The sequence below is a fragment of the Marmota marmota genome, unplaced genomic scaffold (genome assembly GCF_001458135.2).
Source record: "Marmota marmota marmota unplaced genomic scaffold, marMar, whole genome shotgun sequence".
In the NCBI taxonomy this organism is placed as follows: Eukaryota; Metazoa; Chordata; class Mammalia; order Rodentia; family Sciuridae; genus Marmota; species Marmota marmota.
Genome location: NW_025999999.1, coordinates 5,539,967 through 5,554,854, shown reverse-complemented (window position 1 = coordinate 5,554,854; position 14,888 = coordinate 5,539,967). Strand labels below are relative to the sequence as shown.

At 35.9% G+C, this 14,888-nt stretch overlaps 2 protein-coding genes across 6 annotated transcripts in view; both read left to right on the top strand.

The window, feature by feature from the left end:
* The window catches only part of Chuk (component of inhibitor of nuclear factor kappa B kinase complex), a 44,836-nt gene extending 39,507 nt beyond the window's left edge, over nt 1-5,329 (top strand). The window contains exons 18-22 of one of the 2 annotated variants that reach the window (XM_015494642.2): nt 178-274; nt 596-743; nt 1,285-1,398; nt 3,320-3,419; nt 4,120-5,329. In XM_015494642.2, coding sequence (XP_015350128.2) covers nt 178-274; nt 596-743; nt 1,285-1,398; nt 3,320-3,388 — 428 coding nt within the window. In that variant the 3' untranslated portion in view covers nt 3,389-3,419; nt 4,120-5,329. Of the gene's footprint in view, nt 1-177; nt 275-595; nt 744-1,284; nt 1,416-3,319; nt 3,420-4,119 lie in introns of both variants that reach the window. The other variant, XM_015494641.2, reaches the window with a different exon arrangement.
* A 1,944-nt stretch (nt 5,330-7,273) lies between these two features.
* The window catches only part of Erlin1 (ER lipid raft associated 1), a 36,836-nt gene continuing 29,221 nt past the window's right edge, over nt 7,274-14,888 (top strand). For 2 of the 4 annotated variants that reach the window (XM_015494645.2, XM_015494643.2), the window contains exons 1-5: nt 7,275-7,395; nt 7,732-7,855; nt 9,467-9,548; nt 13,311-13,357; nt 14,406-14,467. In XM_015494645.2, the coding sequence (XP_015350131.1) occupies nt 7,743-7,855; nt 9,467-9,548; nt 13,311-13,357; nt 14,406-14,467 (304 nt within the window). In that variant the 5' untranslated portion in view covers nt 7,275-7,395; nt 7,732-7,742. Of the gene's footprint in view, nt 7,455-7,731; nt 7,856-9,466; nt 9,549-13,310; nt 13,358-14,405; nt 14,468-14,888 lie in introns of all 4 variants that reach the window. The other 2 variants (XM_048807147.1, XM_015494644.2) reach the window with 2 other exon arrangements.

Sequence of the window (14,888 nt, the reverse complement as noted above, 5' to 3'; positions counted from 1 at the left end):
TCCCTAGCCCTTGAATTTATTTGTAGATAATCTTAAAGCCTTCATCTAATTTTTAATTTAATAATGGAGGTATTTATTAATTTCATATTTTTAGGAGTTTTCAAGGAATTTGTTATTTAGAGGCTGATATGTTCTATAAAAGAGAGGTTATGCCCACTGACCAAAGTCTTTTTATAGATCACTCCTACAGCGATAGCACAGAGATGGTGAAGATCATTGTGCATACTGTGCAGAGTCAGGACCGTGTTCTCAAGGAGCTCTTTGGTCATCTGAGGTAGAAAAATTGCTTTATTTCTTTTCTAAAAAGCCAGTATAAGTATACATATATATTGTTCTTTTCAGGTAATATGTTCTTTTTCAAGCACAATACCTTTCTTTGGCAACTATACTAGGCCAAAGAAAATTCTGGCAATATATTGGATAACTTGACCACAGTTGCATATACTTATAAATACTATTTGTATGTGTTCCTTTGGAGCTCAGTCATTAAATGTGATGCTAATTATGGTTCATTTCTCCAACTGGGTGTGAAGTATGGTGTACCGTACCATTTTGAGGGATGTGACAGTATCTGACACTGATTTAATCTCTCCAGCAAGTTGTTGGGCTGTAAGCAGAAGATTATTGATCTACTCCCCAAAGTGGAAGTGGCCCTCAGTGACATCAAAGAAGCTGACAATACTGTCATGTTTATGCAGGGAAAAAGGCAGAAAGAAATATGGCATCTCCTTAAAATTGCCTGTGTAAGTAATTATTAATGAATCATTTAATGTGACATTAAGTTACAGTTATTCTCTACAAAAAGGGATTTTTATCAGCATGAGCTGTGTCCTCTTGATGAAATGTACTTTGTATTGAATTGATGTTCATGTTCCTTGCCTAGTGTCTGACTAGCAACCAAGGTGCAGGGCTTCTGTATTATCACTCTCCTTTGCAGTCCCTCTGTTTTTATAGTCCTCCTGGCCCTGGGTCACTATGGTATTGCAAACCAACTTGAGGAGAGACATGATGCACAAATTAATGAAACCAGCCTTTGTTCACCTGGGCTTTTCCCTCCAATTAAAGTGGTTTTAGAAGAGTAGACATTTGGTTTTAGTCAATGAAGAAAAGGGCCAAGAACATGATAGGTAGTAGGGGTGTATAAAGGTAGGAAAAGTTTTATTAAGAAATATTCTGGTTGTCATATAAGTAGTGATAGAAATGTAAAGTTGTATATGATAAGAAAAATTGTGTGAATCAGCAGAGGTGCTGCATATAATCTTGTTGATTTTAATCCCCTTTCAGACACAGAGTTCTGCCCGGTCCCTTGTTGGATCCAGTCTAGAAGGTGCAGTAAACCCTCAGTCATCAGCATGGCTGCCAACTTTAGCAGAACGTGAACAGCCTCTGTCATGCGTGGTAACTCCTCAAGATGGGTGGGTTCACTTTGTAACAATAGATAGTTGTTTTTTCAGAGCAGTTGTAGAAATGAGGCAATAGAATATAGTGGTTAAGGAAGTCGTCAATGCCTTCAGACCAGGTTTGAGTCTTGACTGTCCCTCTCTAATAATCTTGGGCAATTTACTTGAATTTTTAATTTTTTTTTTTTTTAGCCTGTAAAATGAGAATGTCTTAGAATTGCTGTGAAAGTTTGATTGGACAATGTATATAAAATGCTGGGAAGTAAATATTTAGCAATTATTACTTATAATTATTAGCTCAATACAAGTTCTAAGACCTGTAATCATTTTTCTCTACAAGAAATTTTGCATTTATCATTTTGGGGTCCTTGATTGCCCTTTTAATAAATTGTTGAGATCGATTTTACTTTATAACTTAATATTTCTAAAAATCAGACTTTTTTCAGTGCCTTAAATCAATTTTGCAAATAGGATCTCAAGTTTGAAGGCCTGTATTTTCTTTTATTAGTTCCTACTCTTCTACTAAAAGCTGAATGACTATTAATCTCTATTATTTTCTTATAAGATGTGTCATAATCAGAGCCAGTGGCTCTTTTCTAGCTTATGTATTGTCACTTTTCTCACAACTCGAATGGAGCTCTCTACAGCACTAGCATTTCCTGGAATCTCCTCCAATAATTAGTTTTACAGAAGTACAGCCATTGTTACTTCACTGCTCAGGTGGTCATGCAGTTGCACACTTTGTACTCTTTTTATGAGAGAAAAAACACATAGCAGGAAGGCAAGCTGATATCTGGTATTTTATTTTTTTAAGGATATATCTTGGGATCATTATAGATTTGGCCCAATGTATGTATGATACATCTACAAGTATAGTATAGGTTATAATTAATTATATAGACTTTAGGAAACATTCTGTTAGAGTTCAAGGAAGTAAATTTTATTACATTTTTAACCTTTTGCTTTCATTAAATAGGTTTGTTAGGGGATGCTAGTGTCACCTCTACAAGTAATTTCCAATAGGAAGTTGTGGTTGTTTGCAGAAGTGTACCTAATGGGCTTTTAAAATATATTTTCTGTAGAAATATATTATTAAAGGAAACTTATTTTAGTTTTAACTACCAAGGATTAGGGGCCGTTAGCCTGTTTTTCCATCCATTGAATAAGAGTTGAATCAGCATTTTGTTCTAAGCTAATAGTGGCTATAATCCTGGCCTAGAACTGACTAATGTAGAGGAGGGACTGAGGTTTGGTAAGAGGAAAGTGTGAAGGAGAAAATCTGAACCAGGGTCTCCATCAAATTGAAACTTCCAGGATACATCATGGTTCTAAGTGGCTCTCCTATCCCACTGTTTTCTTCTGTGATTCTCTGTGATTTCCTTTTCATTTCTTCTGTGATTTCCTTTTCATTTCTATCATCTGTAGTTTGCAACCAGTTTTTCACCTTCCCTGATCTCTGCAGAAGAGACTGTACTTTTGAATCTTCTCTCCTACATTTGTGTTTGTGAAGTAAGCATGCTAGTGTTTTTGCTATTTGTAAAAGGAAACATTCCAGAAATAAATTTTGTCTGCACCACAAGGATCTTTCTCCCTGACACCCAGTTAGCATTTTGAGGGGAGAAAATTGTGTGTGTGTGCACGCACACATACTATTTATGTTTCAGAGGAAAGTGTGATTGAAGTTTAGTGGACTTATTATGAAAGTTAGGCAGTTATAGTGGACTTATTATTAAAGTTAGGCGCAGGCAGCAGAGACTCTGGCCCTAGATGGGAGGGAAGAAACTATAAAGAGTATAGGAGTCAGCTGCTTTGGGTGCTGGGCTATAGGAAGGGCAGTGATCTTCCTGACCTAGAAGAACAGAAAGAATTCATATGCCCCTTTGCTGAATTTGAAAATATTTAATTCTTTTATCCCACAGGGAGACTTTAGCACAAATGATAGAAGAAAATTTGAACTGTCTTGGCCATTTAAGCACTATTATTCGTGAAGTAAATGAGGAACAGGGCAGTAGTATGATGGTAAGTTTTGTGTGGATATGGGTGTGTATTTTAGGTATGCTGGATACGAAGGGTTAAGTTTCTGTGCTAGCCTTATGTGGCATTCAGGATACATGTAGGGAATAGAAGCAGAGGAAAAAGTATATGAGGAGTATCCTCAAACTCAAATCCCCATTTTTGTTACTCAGATGTATACTTAGGATTATGTCATCAGTAAATATCAACAATTTTGGTCAAATTAAGCTTTCTTTGCAGTGTGATCACTGAAATAGAATGGGTTCAGCAATCAATTTTATCCAATAAGATGGGACTTGTACTATAATTCTAATATAGTCCGTGCTGCATATAAAATGAATTATGTTAAGATAGTTGTAGTTAATAAAAGTAACTAGGTTAAGATTTGGTTACTATATTGATTCATTAAAACTTGAATAAACTACAATAAAATGTTTACTGAATTAACTTTTACAGCATTTAGTCTCAATATCAACTTTTTCATCAGAATAATTATTTGCCTCAAATTTTTATGAAAAGTCTTTAAAATATTTTTAAGATGACCAAAAAATGAGGATAAGCTAAACTACAATTTGTAACTTCTGTGTTTTTGCTTTTTTAACCTTTGATTATAAAATATCCAAACATACAAAAAACTTCAAGAACATCCATGTACTTATCACTTATAGTCAACTTCTAATTTTAACTTTTTCATGCCTGGTTTTAGAATCTTGATTGGAGTTGGCTAACAGAATGACTTGCTACTTGTTCACTGTCCTCAAACCTATGGAAGTTGTTGCTGCACATGTTGGAAGTTGGTTTTTCCTCTATGAAGCTATTCTTCTTCACACACCAGTCAGTGGAAGCAATGACTGTGATCAAAAACTACCAAGATTTTACAAGCACATTATCCTGATTTTTGAATAAAGTAAACTTTCAAACAGGATTTTATTTTTTAAAAAGTCACTGGACATATTTAGATTTTTGTTTTAATACTATAGCTACTTTGGAGCATCATTGGAGCTTCTTCAAATCCGGTAAAACATTACTTGTTTAACTGACAATAGTACCTTCTAAAGTTTTAATTTTTAGGTATAAGGCCATAGTATTGTACATAGAACATGCATTTTAAGTAAAAGTGTATACTTATGTTTCTGTGGAAGAAACTGTTCACAAGTTACTTCTTGAAAAATAAGCCTTACTTCCTTGTGTTGCACTCATTAAGTGCTCTTCCTGGCATAAGGAGTTGGCTCGATCCCATTTTTAATTTTACTACATATTTTAACAGTGTCCCCTTCTTACAGAAGGGATTGTGCATCTGTGCCTTTCATACCAGTTGAATGATAAAATATGTTGTGCGCTATATGTATATGTATTTAAGATGTACATTTAATAATATCAAAGACATACCTGTTAATTTATAATGTATTTGAAAATTTATGTTTTTTTTTCATTTGTAAAAATGGGTTGTTTAAACAATCAAGTCTTGTCATACAAGTTTATAAGGTCTACATTCCCTTATCTGAAATTGTAATTTCAAAAACCAAGAAGCTTTGAAAACAAGGTTTTCATAAGTTTGGTGACAAAATTAATTTGCTTTCAAATCTAATCTGAACTGATATTGAATCTGTTTATCCCATTTAGTGTGAATATTCATGTAATTTGCTGCAGAAATATTAACATTTTTGATTATTGGGGGGGTGGAATTATGTCACAGACTCTTGAGGGTTAATGTAGTATGTTATATGCACTAAATTCCTTTCTAAAGTCTGAAAATTTTATGATTCTGAAACATCTGGCCCCAAGGCTTTCAGATAAAGGATGTGGATCTCTATCTTCTGTTAAATAATTTAGAAGGTATTATGTGTTTTAAAAAATGTGAAATGCTTTTATATTTTAGTTTTTCACTTTGTATATTAAACAATTTTTAAATTCCATTTTGAATTTCTACTCATTACAAGAACCAGTTTATAATATAACAGTTGAATATGGAATTTGGGAAAATATGAAGGTTCATGGAGTAAAATTGGAGCACAGAATTATGTGATAGGCTATCAAGTATGGTAAATATTGGGCAACTTCTTTAATATAGTGGTTTCCCTTTGTTTCTCTAAAGATAGTAATTCCATCCCTACCAGCTATTATAACAGGTAGTCTCTATTATAGTTTCCCTAGTTCTAAAAGGCTTTAATAATAAACATTACTGAGTACCTGTTGCTCAGAAGATATTAGTCTAGATATTAAGATCAGAAACAACACAGGCAGTTCAATAAAAATACTTACCTGGAAGTCTGAACATTGATGGCTATTGTTCAAGAATTTTTTTCAGCAATCATTCATTTTCTAAATATCGTTGTAATAATTGAGTAAAGATTTGCTACATGGTGGGGTCCATTTTGCTGATATGTGGATAGGGTCTTATCCAGACAGCTTGATCTACCTGGTTTGGACAGGTGCTATTAGTCCGAACAGACTGTTAAATAACTCCAAACTTGCGTGGACTACTTTGTTTGTGTGGACTACTCTTTTTGGGGGGTAATAACTTTTCAAAGTTGAATGAAAGTTGTGAACTCTAGTCTAAGCAATATTATGACAAATTAAGAGAAATGTATACACAAAACCCAGGGGCTGGAGCAAATTGTTTTTCATTCATTTTGCTTTTTTGGAAGTTAAGGTAGCTAAGCTCTGCAAATACCATTTATCTAGGAGCAGACAAGAACCCAGACATTTCTAGGTAATAAAATCAAATGAATGGCACAGGTAAGTGTATTTATCAAAAGGAGTAGCTACAGTTATCTCATTCTGTTTACCTTTTCTCACTTCCACTGCTAATAACTACTGTTATAACTTTGGACCTGTAGTTTCCTAATCCCATAAGGTCCCAGCCTCCAGTTTGTCTCCACTTTCAGCCATTTTGCAGATTCATTGGCTCTAAAATATTACGTCCCTCTATTTCCCTGCCCAAGAGATTAGGAGTTCCAACTCTAGTCTATCTTGTGCAGATGTGGCCACACCAGGCAGGCTACTGTCCTCTCAAGGCTTACACCAACTTATTCAAATATGAATGTCCTTATTTATTTCCCTCGTATTCATCCACCTCACTAAAACCTTACCCTGTCCTTTCCCCCTTTTTATTTTTGGTAATATATGCACATGGTGCAGAATTCTTGAAGAACAGAAGAAAATGCAGGGGGGAAAAAGTATTTCTGTTGGTTAGCCAACCAGTCCCCCTATCAGTAGGACAATGCATTCTATACTTTCTAGATCTTGTCCTAGACTAGCCTACTAAACCACACCTTACTATCATAAAAGATGTTAAGGAACCTCAGTCACTTCTTTTTGGTCTCCCTGGAGGACAGGTCCCCAAGCACGGCAAATATTTTGCCCATTTTATTCCTGTTTTCTCTGTGGCCTTCATAAAACCCTAGTCAGTCAGCATTCTAGCACATAAAAAATAAACAATAACTTGGCGAGTGAATGATGCAGTTAGATCGGAATAGCTTCTTCGTCTGAACTTAAATAGGACTTTCTTTGAAACAAGCAGGTTACTCCTGAAATGCAGAGTCTGAGCCAAAACCACGTGCTTGCCCCACACATTAGAAGTGGCCATATACCACAAAGGATATTAAAAAGTAACAGCTCGACACTTAAAGTGAGGAAGTAGGTTTTCTGCAAAAGAACTGAGAAGTCTCCTATTCGAGTGGCCCTTTCCATTCCTCTGCCTCCCTGCTAGTCCAGACTACCAATTTATCTTCTAGAGCAGCTGATAAGTAGTACACGGAAAAGGACCTGACGCTCCTTCGCAAGGCATTGCGCAGCCTAGAGGCTGGGAGAATTTTGTCCCGCCTGCTCCCCGTCTAGCTAGTCACGGAGGGGCGCTGCGTCTGTGTGCGTCCCCGCGCAGCCGCAGTGCCGGCGAGTGGGCGGGACCGGTGGTTGGCGGCGTTTGGCGCGTCCGGGGAGGCGGCTGCACGTGCGGGCGGGGGCGATGCGTCACTGATCGGTGAGGAGCGGCGGAGGGGTCGGCCTACCTCCGAAGCCTGCGGCTTGGGACCCTTAGCAGTTAGTGCTTTCCTCCNCGGCTTGCCTCCGGGGGAGTGGCCGTCGAGGAGAAGGGTTGCCACGCTCACCGCGCAGGGGCGGGCCGCGGGCCACTGAGGCGGAGGGGTTGACAAGGGGAACGCCTGCTAAGCGAGGAGAGCAGAATGAGGGGAAAGGGGTCCGGGACTCCCCGTCTTAGATGGAGAAAGCGCGCCAGGTCTCCTGGAGGGAAAGGGTGGAAATTAGAGGGGGCGAGCCTGTTACTTCCAGACTGAGGGTCCTTTCCTCCCTCACGCAGGAGGAACAAGGATGAATATGACTCAAGCCCGGGTTCTGGTGGCTGCAGTGGTGGGGCTTGTAGTTGTTCTCCTCTACGCCTCCATCCACAAGATCGAGGAAGGACATCTGGCAGTGTACTACAGGTGAGCAGCATGTGCGGTCCACCAGGTTCTAGAGCAGACCCGGTACTTACGTCAGAGTGGAATCTGGGAAGTTGTTGCCACTGCAGCATCCTGGGAGTACTTCCCAATCCGGAGAAGAGATTTTTTTAATAACCCTTGAGAAAGCACGGGGTGAAGCAGAATTTTGCGGAGCACCCTCCAAGTGTTAGGCAGTTTTAGTGTTGTGTTTGCTTTGTGCAGAGGTTAAGACTCAGGAAAGGAAGTAGTCACTGTAACTGAAGAGATATATTAATAATTTGTAATCGGTACATCTGTACAGGCTTTTAGTTTGCCACTCCAGATGCTCTTTAGGAAATCTCGTCCTATTTATGTTTTTTCTATTTTTCCATTAAAAACCTTCCAGTGACTGGTTATGTTTTATAAGCTTTTATGACCATGTCAGTTGTTTTGTCCTTGGTTCTCAAGGAATGTAAGCCCAACACTGATGGGCTACTCCTTACCCATTCAAATCAAGGAAAGAAATGTATGAATTGTGTTGCGATCTAGTTAAGCTGGAGTAGTTTTTCCTTAAGCATAATAACCACCAATTCCTTTTGATATAGACTAGTAAAAGAAAACAATTTGTGGAGAAATTGGGCCAGTGGTGTATTCAAAAAGAGGTTTAACCTTTTGCATATTTTCATCATCCACCTAAAACTGGTATTTCTACTTTTATATGCATCCTGAATTGTTTTTTTTAAAAAAGTACAATTTTAATGGCGTATCTTAGCAAATGGAACTCTAGCATAAGAAATGACAGCTTTGTCCAGATTTTCATCCAATTTGGCATTGTCTTTCTGACAGTAAAGGAGAGAATGTTTCAAGAAACAGCTTTCAGAGAATTATCAATGAACCTCAAACAGTTCATCTTTTCTTATTTTTGTGGCTTCTTTGCAAACCTAGGACTTCTTTGTTAGGTTTGCTCCCCAAATACCTCTTTTTTATAGTTTTCAGCATACTGAAATTCCAGAATTTGGTGAACAAGTTCATATGTTGCCTGTTTATAGTTTGAACCTTCCCTCCGTTTATCTTTCCATGCTAAATTTTTTTTTGTTTTTATACAGAAACTTTATGTTCCCAGTATTTTAGTTGTCTTGCAGATAGATAAAAGAATTATGTGCCTTAGAAATTTCCTCTTTCCTTGAAAGTTTGCATTGCTATCTTCTTTTTTTCAACCTAGTGATTAAATGTTCTAGGTTCTGATTTGCCTCTTGTTATGTACAATTAAAGTACCTCAACTAAGAGCCATTAGAATTTTTTTCACAAATATTTCTCAGAGGGCTAAAGATCAAAGGGAAATCCTTTGAACCTGAAAGTGGTGCTGGAAACCCAGAGGTATGGATGGTAAAGCTTATGAAACAAGGTGTAACATTGCAATTTTACTTTTACTTTTTTTTTTTTTAAACCGTTTTAGCTACGTAGGTATTTTAAGCTGGGTTTGTTGGCATGAGTAACTCCTCTGAGGCTTTAATAGCTTAGCCACGAGTAAAATTCTATAGCATTTTAGGTTTGAAAAGTAAGACCTATAGCATTTTGGGTTTGAAAAGAGAATTTCTCTTTATAATTTTGTCAAATTGAAATATCTCTTTGCAGGGGAGGAGCTTTACTAACTAGCCCCAGTGGACCAGGCTATCATATCATGTTGCCTTTCATTACTACATTCAGATCTGTACAGGTGAGTGATTCCTAGGGATTCCAGAAATACAAGTGTGACAAGTTGCCATATTCATGGGTAGAGATAGATTTCCTTATTGTTTAAGCAGATGTTGTTATTTACTTAAATGCAGGAGTTCAGAGTACAGTTGTCACAGAACAAGTTATGATTTTGAACTATCTCACATTTGAAGTAAATTAGAAGTGTGAGCTAGGCAGTTTGGAAGGACTGACTTCTACCATCTGTATAATGTTATGTAGCAGGTTTTCTTTTGCTTCTGTTAAAACAAAAGCAAGAATTAGAAACACAACTAGAAATACAAGCAAGTGATTACGGTTAGATTACTTTTTGGTTTCCATAGAGGCAGGCTCCTGGGCTACTATTAACATGAAAGATCTGAATTTTTATACACAGCTTTTCTGCCTCAGTTTTTGCCTGATACATTAAGAACAATTTTATGTGGTATTTTGACAGGATCCCAGAATATTTGAAATAAGTGTCTGGTTATTGAAAAGAATACCTTTCCCATGGGAGACACTTAATAGGTATCTTTTGACATAAGGTAACAAAATAGGATTAGACTATTATAACTTTTGCATATTCATTATGATCATACATCTTTGGATTTAGAAGTTTGTCTACCATCTGCTGCTAATTTTTCAGGAATCAGGAAAATTCAGTGTTATTTAATCTTATAATTTTAATTCTAGGCTTCCTGCTGAGTGAGTGCTTAATTATGAATAACTAAATCCCCCAGATTTTCTTCCAGATCCCTTGTAGACGGCTTAGGAAAAGACTTGTATTTATTGAAGTGAAATGTGGTGTTCTTTCCCTGGTTACACTGATTTCCATTTTATTTTCCCATATTTGTTCATTTTTGCCTTGATTGATGAATGCTATCATGTCTTCACTTGCCATCTTTCCCTCCATTCCTCTTCTCCTTCCTAAATCTGGTCAGCCATTTTTAGGTTCATACCAGATTCCTTCTCTTCTAATCTATAGCTCTTTAAATCTGTATTATAAAGTTTGACCCTTGGTCTTATGTCCTTTAATAATAATTCTCTTGTATTGTTTTCTAAATTTCTGTGTGTGTTTTCTTTCCAGAAAATCTCTTTTAAGTTTCTTGAAGTCAAGAGCTATAACACATTTATATTTCTGACCTTTCTATTTGTGGTAGAAGTTGTTACAATTTGAGAACTGATTTCTCAGAAATGTGATGTAGTGAAGATGGGGACTGCAATCAGTTGATTCCATGATTTGATAAAATCACTTCATTCTTGTAGACGTCAGTTATTCCTCCGTGAAAGAAGGAATTTTAATTGCATGACCTTACCAACAGCTTCAGCAGTCTATAATGTTATTACACTGGTGCCATTAAGCAGATTTTAGAGTTTAATTGCATATATAACAATTATACTATATGTGATATGTATATATTTTATATATAGAGAGAGAGAGAGATTGAGATTCAAATGAAATTAGTAGAAAGATTTCAGCTTAAACTAGTATAATTTGCATCTACAAAAAATTAAATGTGGAGCCGGTGTCCTTCTTTATATATGAGACAGTAATAGTCTAGGAAAGAATTACACTAATAAAATTTTTTTTAAGAAAGTGTTCTTATAAGACATAAAGAACATAATTTTTAGGAATTTTTGGAACACATTAGAAGACATAACCCAATGTCAACAAATGTCTTAACAAACTTGATAATTGAAAGAAATACATTTGAATGTGAAATCCTATATATGGAGAGAAAACAGTGCTTAGAGAAATTATACAAAAACCTTCAACTTAAAGTATACATAACATAGAGTCACTTTTAAAATTAATATTCTGTCATACTTGGAAAATAATTTTTTTTTAATATTTATTTTTTAGTTGTTGTAGTTGGACACAATTCCTTAATTTACTTTTATGTGGTGCTGAAGATTGAACTCAGGGCCTTGCACATGTTAAGCAAGCACTCTACCGCTGAGCCCCAGCCCCAGCTCAGAAAATAATTTTTAAAGAATATAAAAGTACATAGATAGAGTATATTAAATTGAAGATTTAACACCGAACTAATTACTAGTTCTTCTTAGTTTAAAAGTTGGCTGGGCAATATCCTTTAGGTTTAAATAGGAATGCATATTTTACTTTATGTGGAACATGGAAATTGAATTAGTATGGTGGTTTGAAAGAAATAAAATAAATTAAACTCATTTCATCATCAGCTCCCCTCACTTTACCTAAAACTATTATAAATGCTTACCATCATCCCACTCTTTCAACTCAAGAATTATATTTTCTTCTTTTCTCTTCTGGAATTTTCTATTTAACCAAATATCACATCCTTTCTGTATTATGTCTACTGGATTGAGCATTCAGTTTTCATGATCTTTACTAAATTAACCTAAATAAAGTAATTCTTTAGCTTTCCTACTGATTTTCTTGCCTCCAGATAAGATGAATGATGAGAACTGCATCACATATGATCAAAGGAATTAAGTAAAAGACATTTTCCCCCAAAGCTGGTGATTGAATTCAGGACCTTATGCATGATAGGCAAATACTCTTAACTCTGAGCTATGTCCTCAGTCCTTCAATTTTTTTGAAAGGTTTATTTTATGACTGTATATAAGATGGACTAGAAAAAAAACTTCCATCCAACATTCAGGGGCCTCTACCTAATATATTCTCTTCTCATAAGTCACGTCTTATCTAAATTGTGCTTTCTGCTTCAAACCAACCAATCTTCTTCCTGTCACATGTATACACAAGTTTGTCTTCAACTTTTTGTAATTGAATGTGGTATTTATTGAAATTAAGATGTTCCTCTGCTTCCTTTGTTCTTATTACTCCCCCTCTAGATTTGGCTTGTAAATACTTCACCTAAGAGAGCTTTTCAAGCTATTATTTTATTCCCTGTAACTTAACACCCAAAAGTTAACTTTATTCTCTGTTATTTTGTACCTGTTGATGGATTGTTTTATAAGGATTTTGTGTCCTGTGCAGGATTAGGACATTTTGGAAACAGGAACTAGGCTTCATTTTTCTTTTATATTCCATAAAATGGTATGTTGCTGTCACTTGGTAAGGTGCATTGTGTCTAGAATATACTTATTAGCAGCTGACCTGTTTGAGGCCTTAGAGTACAAGTAGGAAGTCATTCTGATTCAAACAAAGGTGTGACATGGCAGAGCGATTCAGTACCAGATTGTTGGTTCACTAGGAGAAAGCACTACTGGTTTGGCACTTATATTAAAAAGGAAACTTAACATGTGAGAGATCACTAGGTCCTAAACTAAAAATATTGACTGTCGCGTTAGAGAAGAAAGATTGCTGTTAAGTTCAAGGGTAGCTTTGAGTCATAAGGTACTTGTACACATAAAATAGTTATCTTTTATCTTCATTGTAAATAGTAATGTTAGCAGTGGAATCAAAGTTCAGAGCACAAATCTTGACCATAGTGCCTTGTGGGTGAGCTTTTGTAGTTTGCTGTCCCTGGGTAAGTCCAGGCAAATAAGGAACTCCAGAGTTTTTTACTTACTAGCAGATTGAACATTGAATCTTTCCTAGTGCATTTTAATTGAACCTTAGTTATAAAATCTTGTCTGTCTCAAGTCGCATTTCTAATAAGATAAAAAAAGAAATGACTACTCTGATACTTAATCTTTGGGGAACTAAAATTTTGATGAAGTTCTCCTGTTCTTTCTCTCAGAGCCCTCCAGAGATTTGCCTCTGGAACTGGCAGCTCTTTGACAATATGTGTCCTGAGTTTTATTTGTTTTTCCTCCCCAGACAACTCTACAAACTGATGAAGTTAAAAATGTGCCTTGTGGAACAAGGTAAGCTTTATCCTTGTTGACCACCCTCCCTTAGTTCAGATGGAGTATTGTTCCTAAAATTGTGATCACTTAGGCACTTTTCAAATAAGCATGATAGTAACCCAGAGGGATTTCTGATATAAGCATTATTTGAGAAAAGATCTGTCTTCAAATAGGAACTTTCCATCTTAGGAACCAATAGGGTGCTATTGAAAAAGGTAGATTTTTCAGAACCATTATAACTAACTGTATATCAGTGTTACTACATCTGTTTTAATGATTCTTTTTTAAGGTAGACTTTATTTTTTTAGAACAGTATTAGGTTCATAGCAAAATTGAGCAAAAAGTACAGTGAGTGTCCTCCTCTTACCCTGCCCCATATGTCTTTATTGACTTTTCTAAACTTAGTTTCCTCATTTGTAAAAATCAGGCAAAAGCAGTTATTATAAGGATTAGAATTAGTATAAACGAAGTACTTATTTCAGCACTTGACCCAGAGTAGATGCTCAATGAAAAGATAGTTTAAAATTAATTCATTTCATCATCTTATCTGTAGTACTAAATGCCATCTAATTTAGAGTTTCTGATTCAGTAAGTCTGGAGAGGCCTTTTTTCTCCCCTGACAACACTACAAACTAATGAAACTAAAATATGCCTTGTGGAACAAGGTAAGCTTTTCTAACAAAAGTTTCTGGGTAGTGCTGATGCTTCTGGTCTGAAGACTTCAATTTGAAAATTGCTGCCCTAAAGAAGTTTAGGGAAAGAAAGGCAAGCGAGGACCAAATTATTTCTAGAGAATACTCACTACATTGAAGTGTATTAAAAGAAGAATGTCAAGTTCAAGGTATTTTTTAAATCACCTATTTTAAATGATCTGAAGTAATATTATAAGCCTACAAAGAAGCTTTTGACATATATAAAAGGACAGAGATACTTTTAAATAGGGACCATACTCTTCATATTTTAAGTTAATGTATTTGATTGTCAAGTTCTGTCTAGGTCTGTCTGTAACTCTTCTTTATGGATTCTATTTACTGGCTCACATTTGTCTCATTTCTTTGATTTTTAGTGGTGGGGTCATGATCTATATTGACCGAATAGAAGTGGTTAACATGTTGGCTCCTTATGCAGGTATGTTAACTATCTGTCATTTTTATAGTTATAACCAGAGTATTATAAATGAGATATTTCCTGAGGAATACGAAGGCATTTTTAAAGTTTTATAACCTCATTGATTACTGATAAATATAAAGGATTAATCATTGAATATTTTCCATTACTATAGAACAGAGGTAGAAATAGGTCTCAGGCTAGGCATAGTGATACACATCACCTATAATCCCAGTGGCTCCAGAGGCTGAGGCAGGAGCATCCTAAAAACAAGGACAGCGTCAGCAATTTAGTAAGGCTCTAAGAAAAGTAGAAATAAAAATAAAAAATGAAAGGTCTTGGAATGAGGCTTAGTGGTACAGCATCCCTGGATTCAGTCCCCAGTGGGCACCCCCACACACCCTGCAAAAAAAAAAAAAATATATATATATATATACGTAGA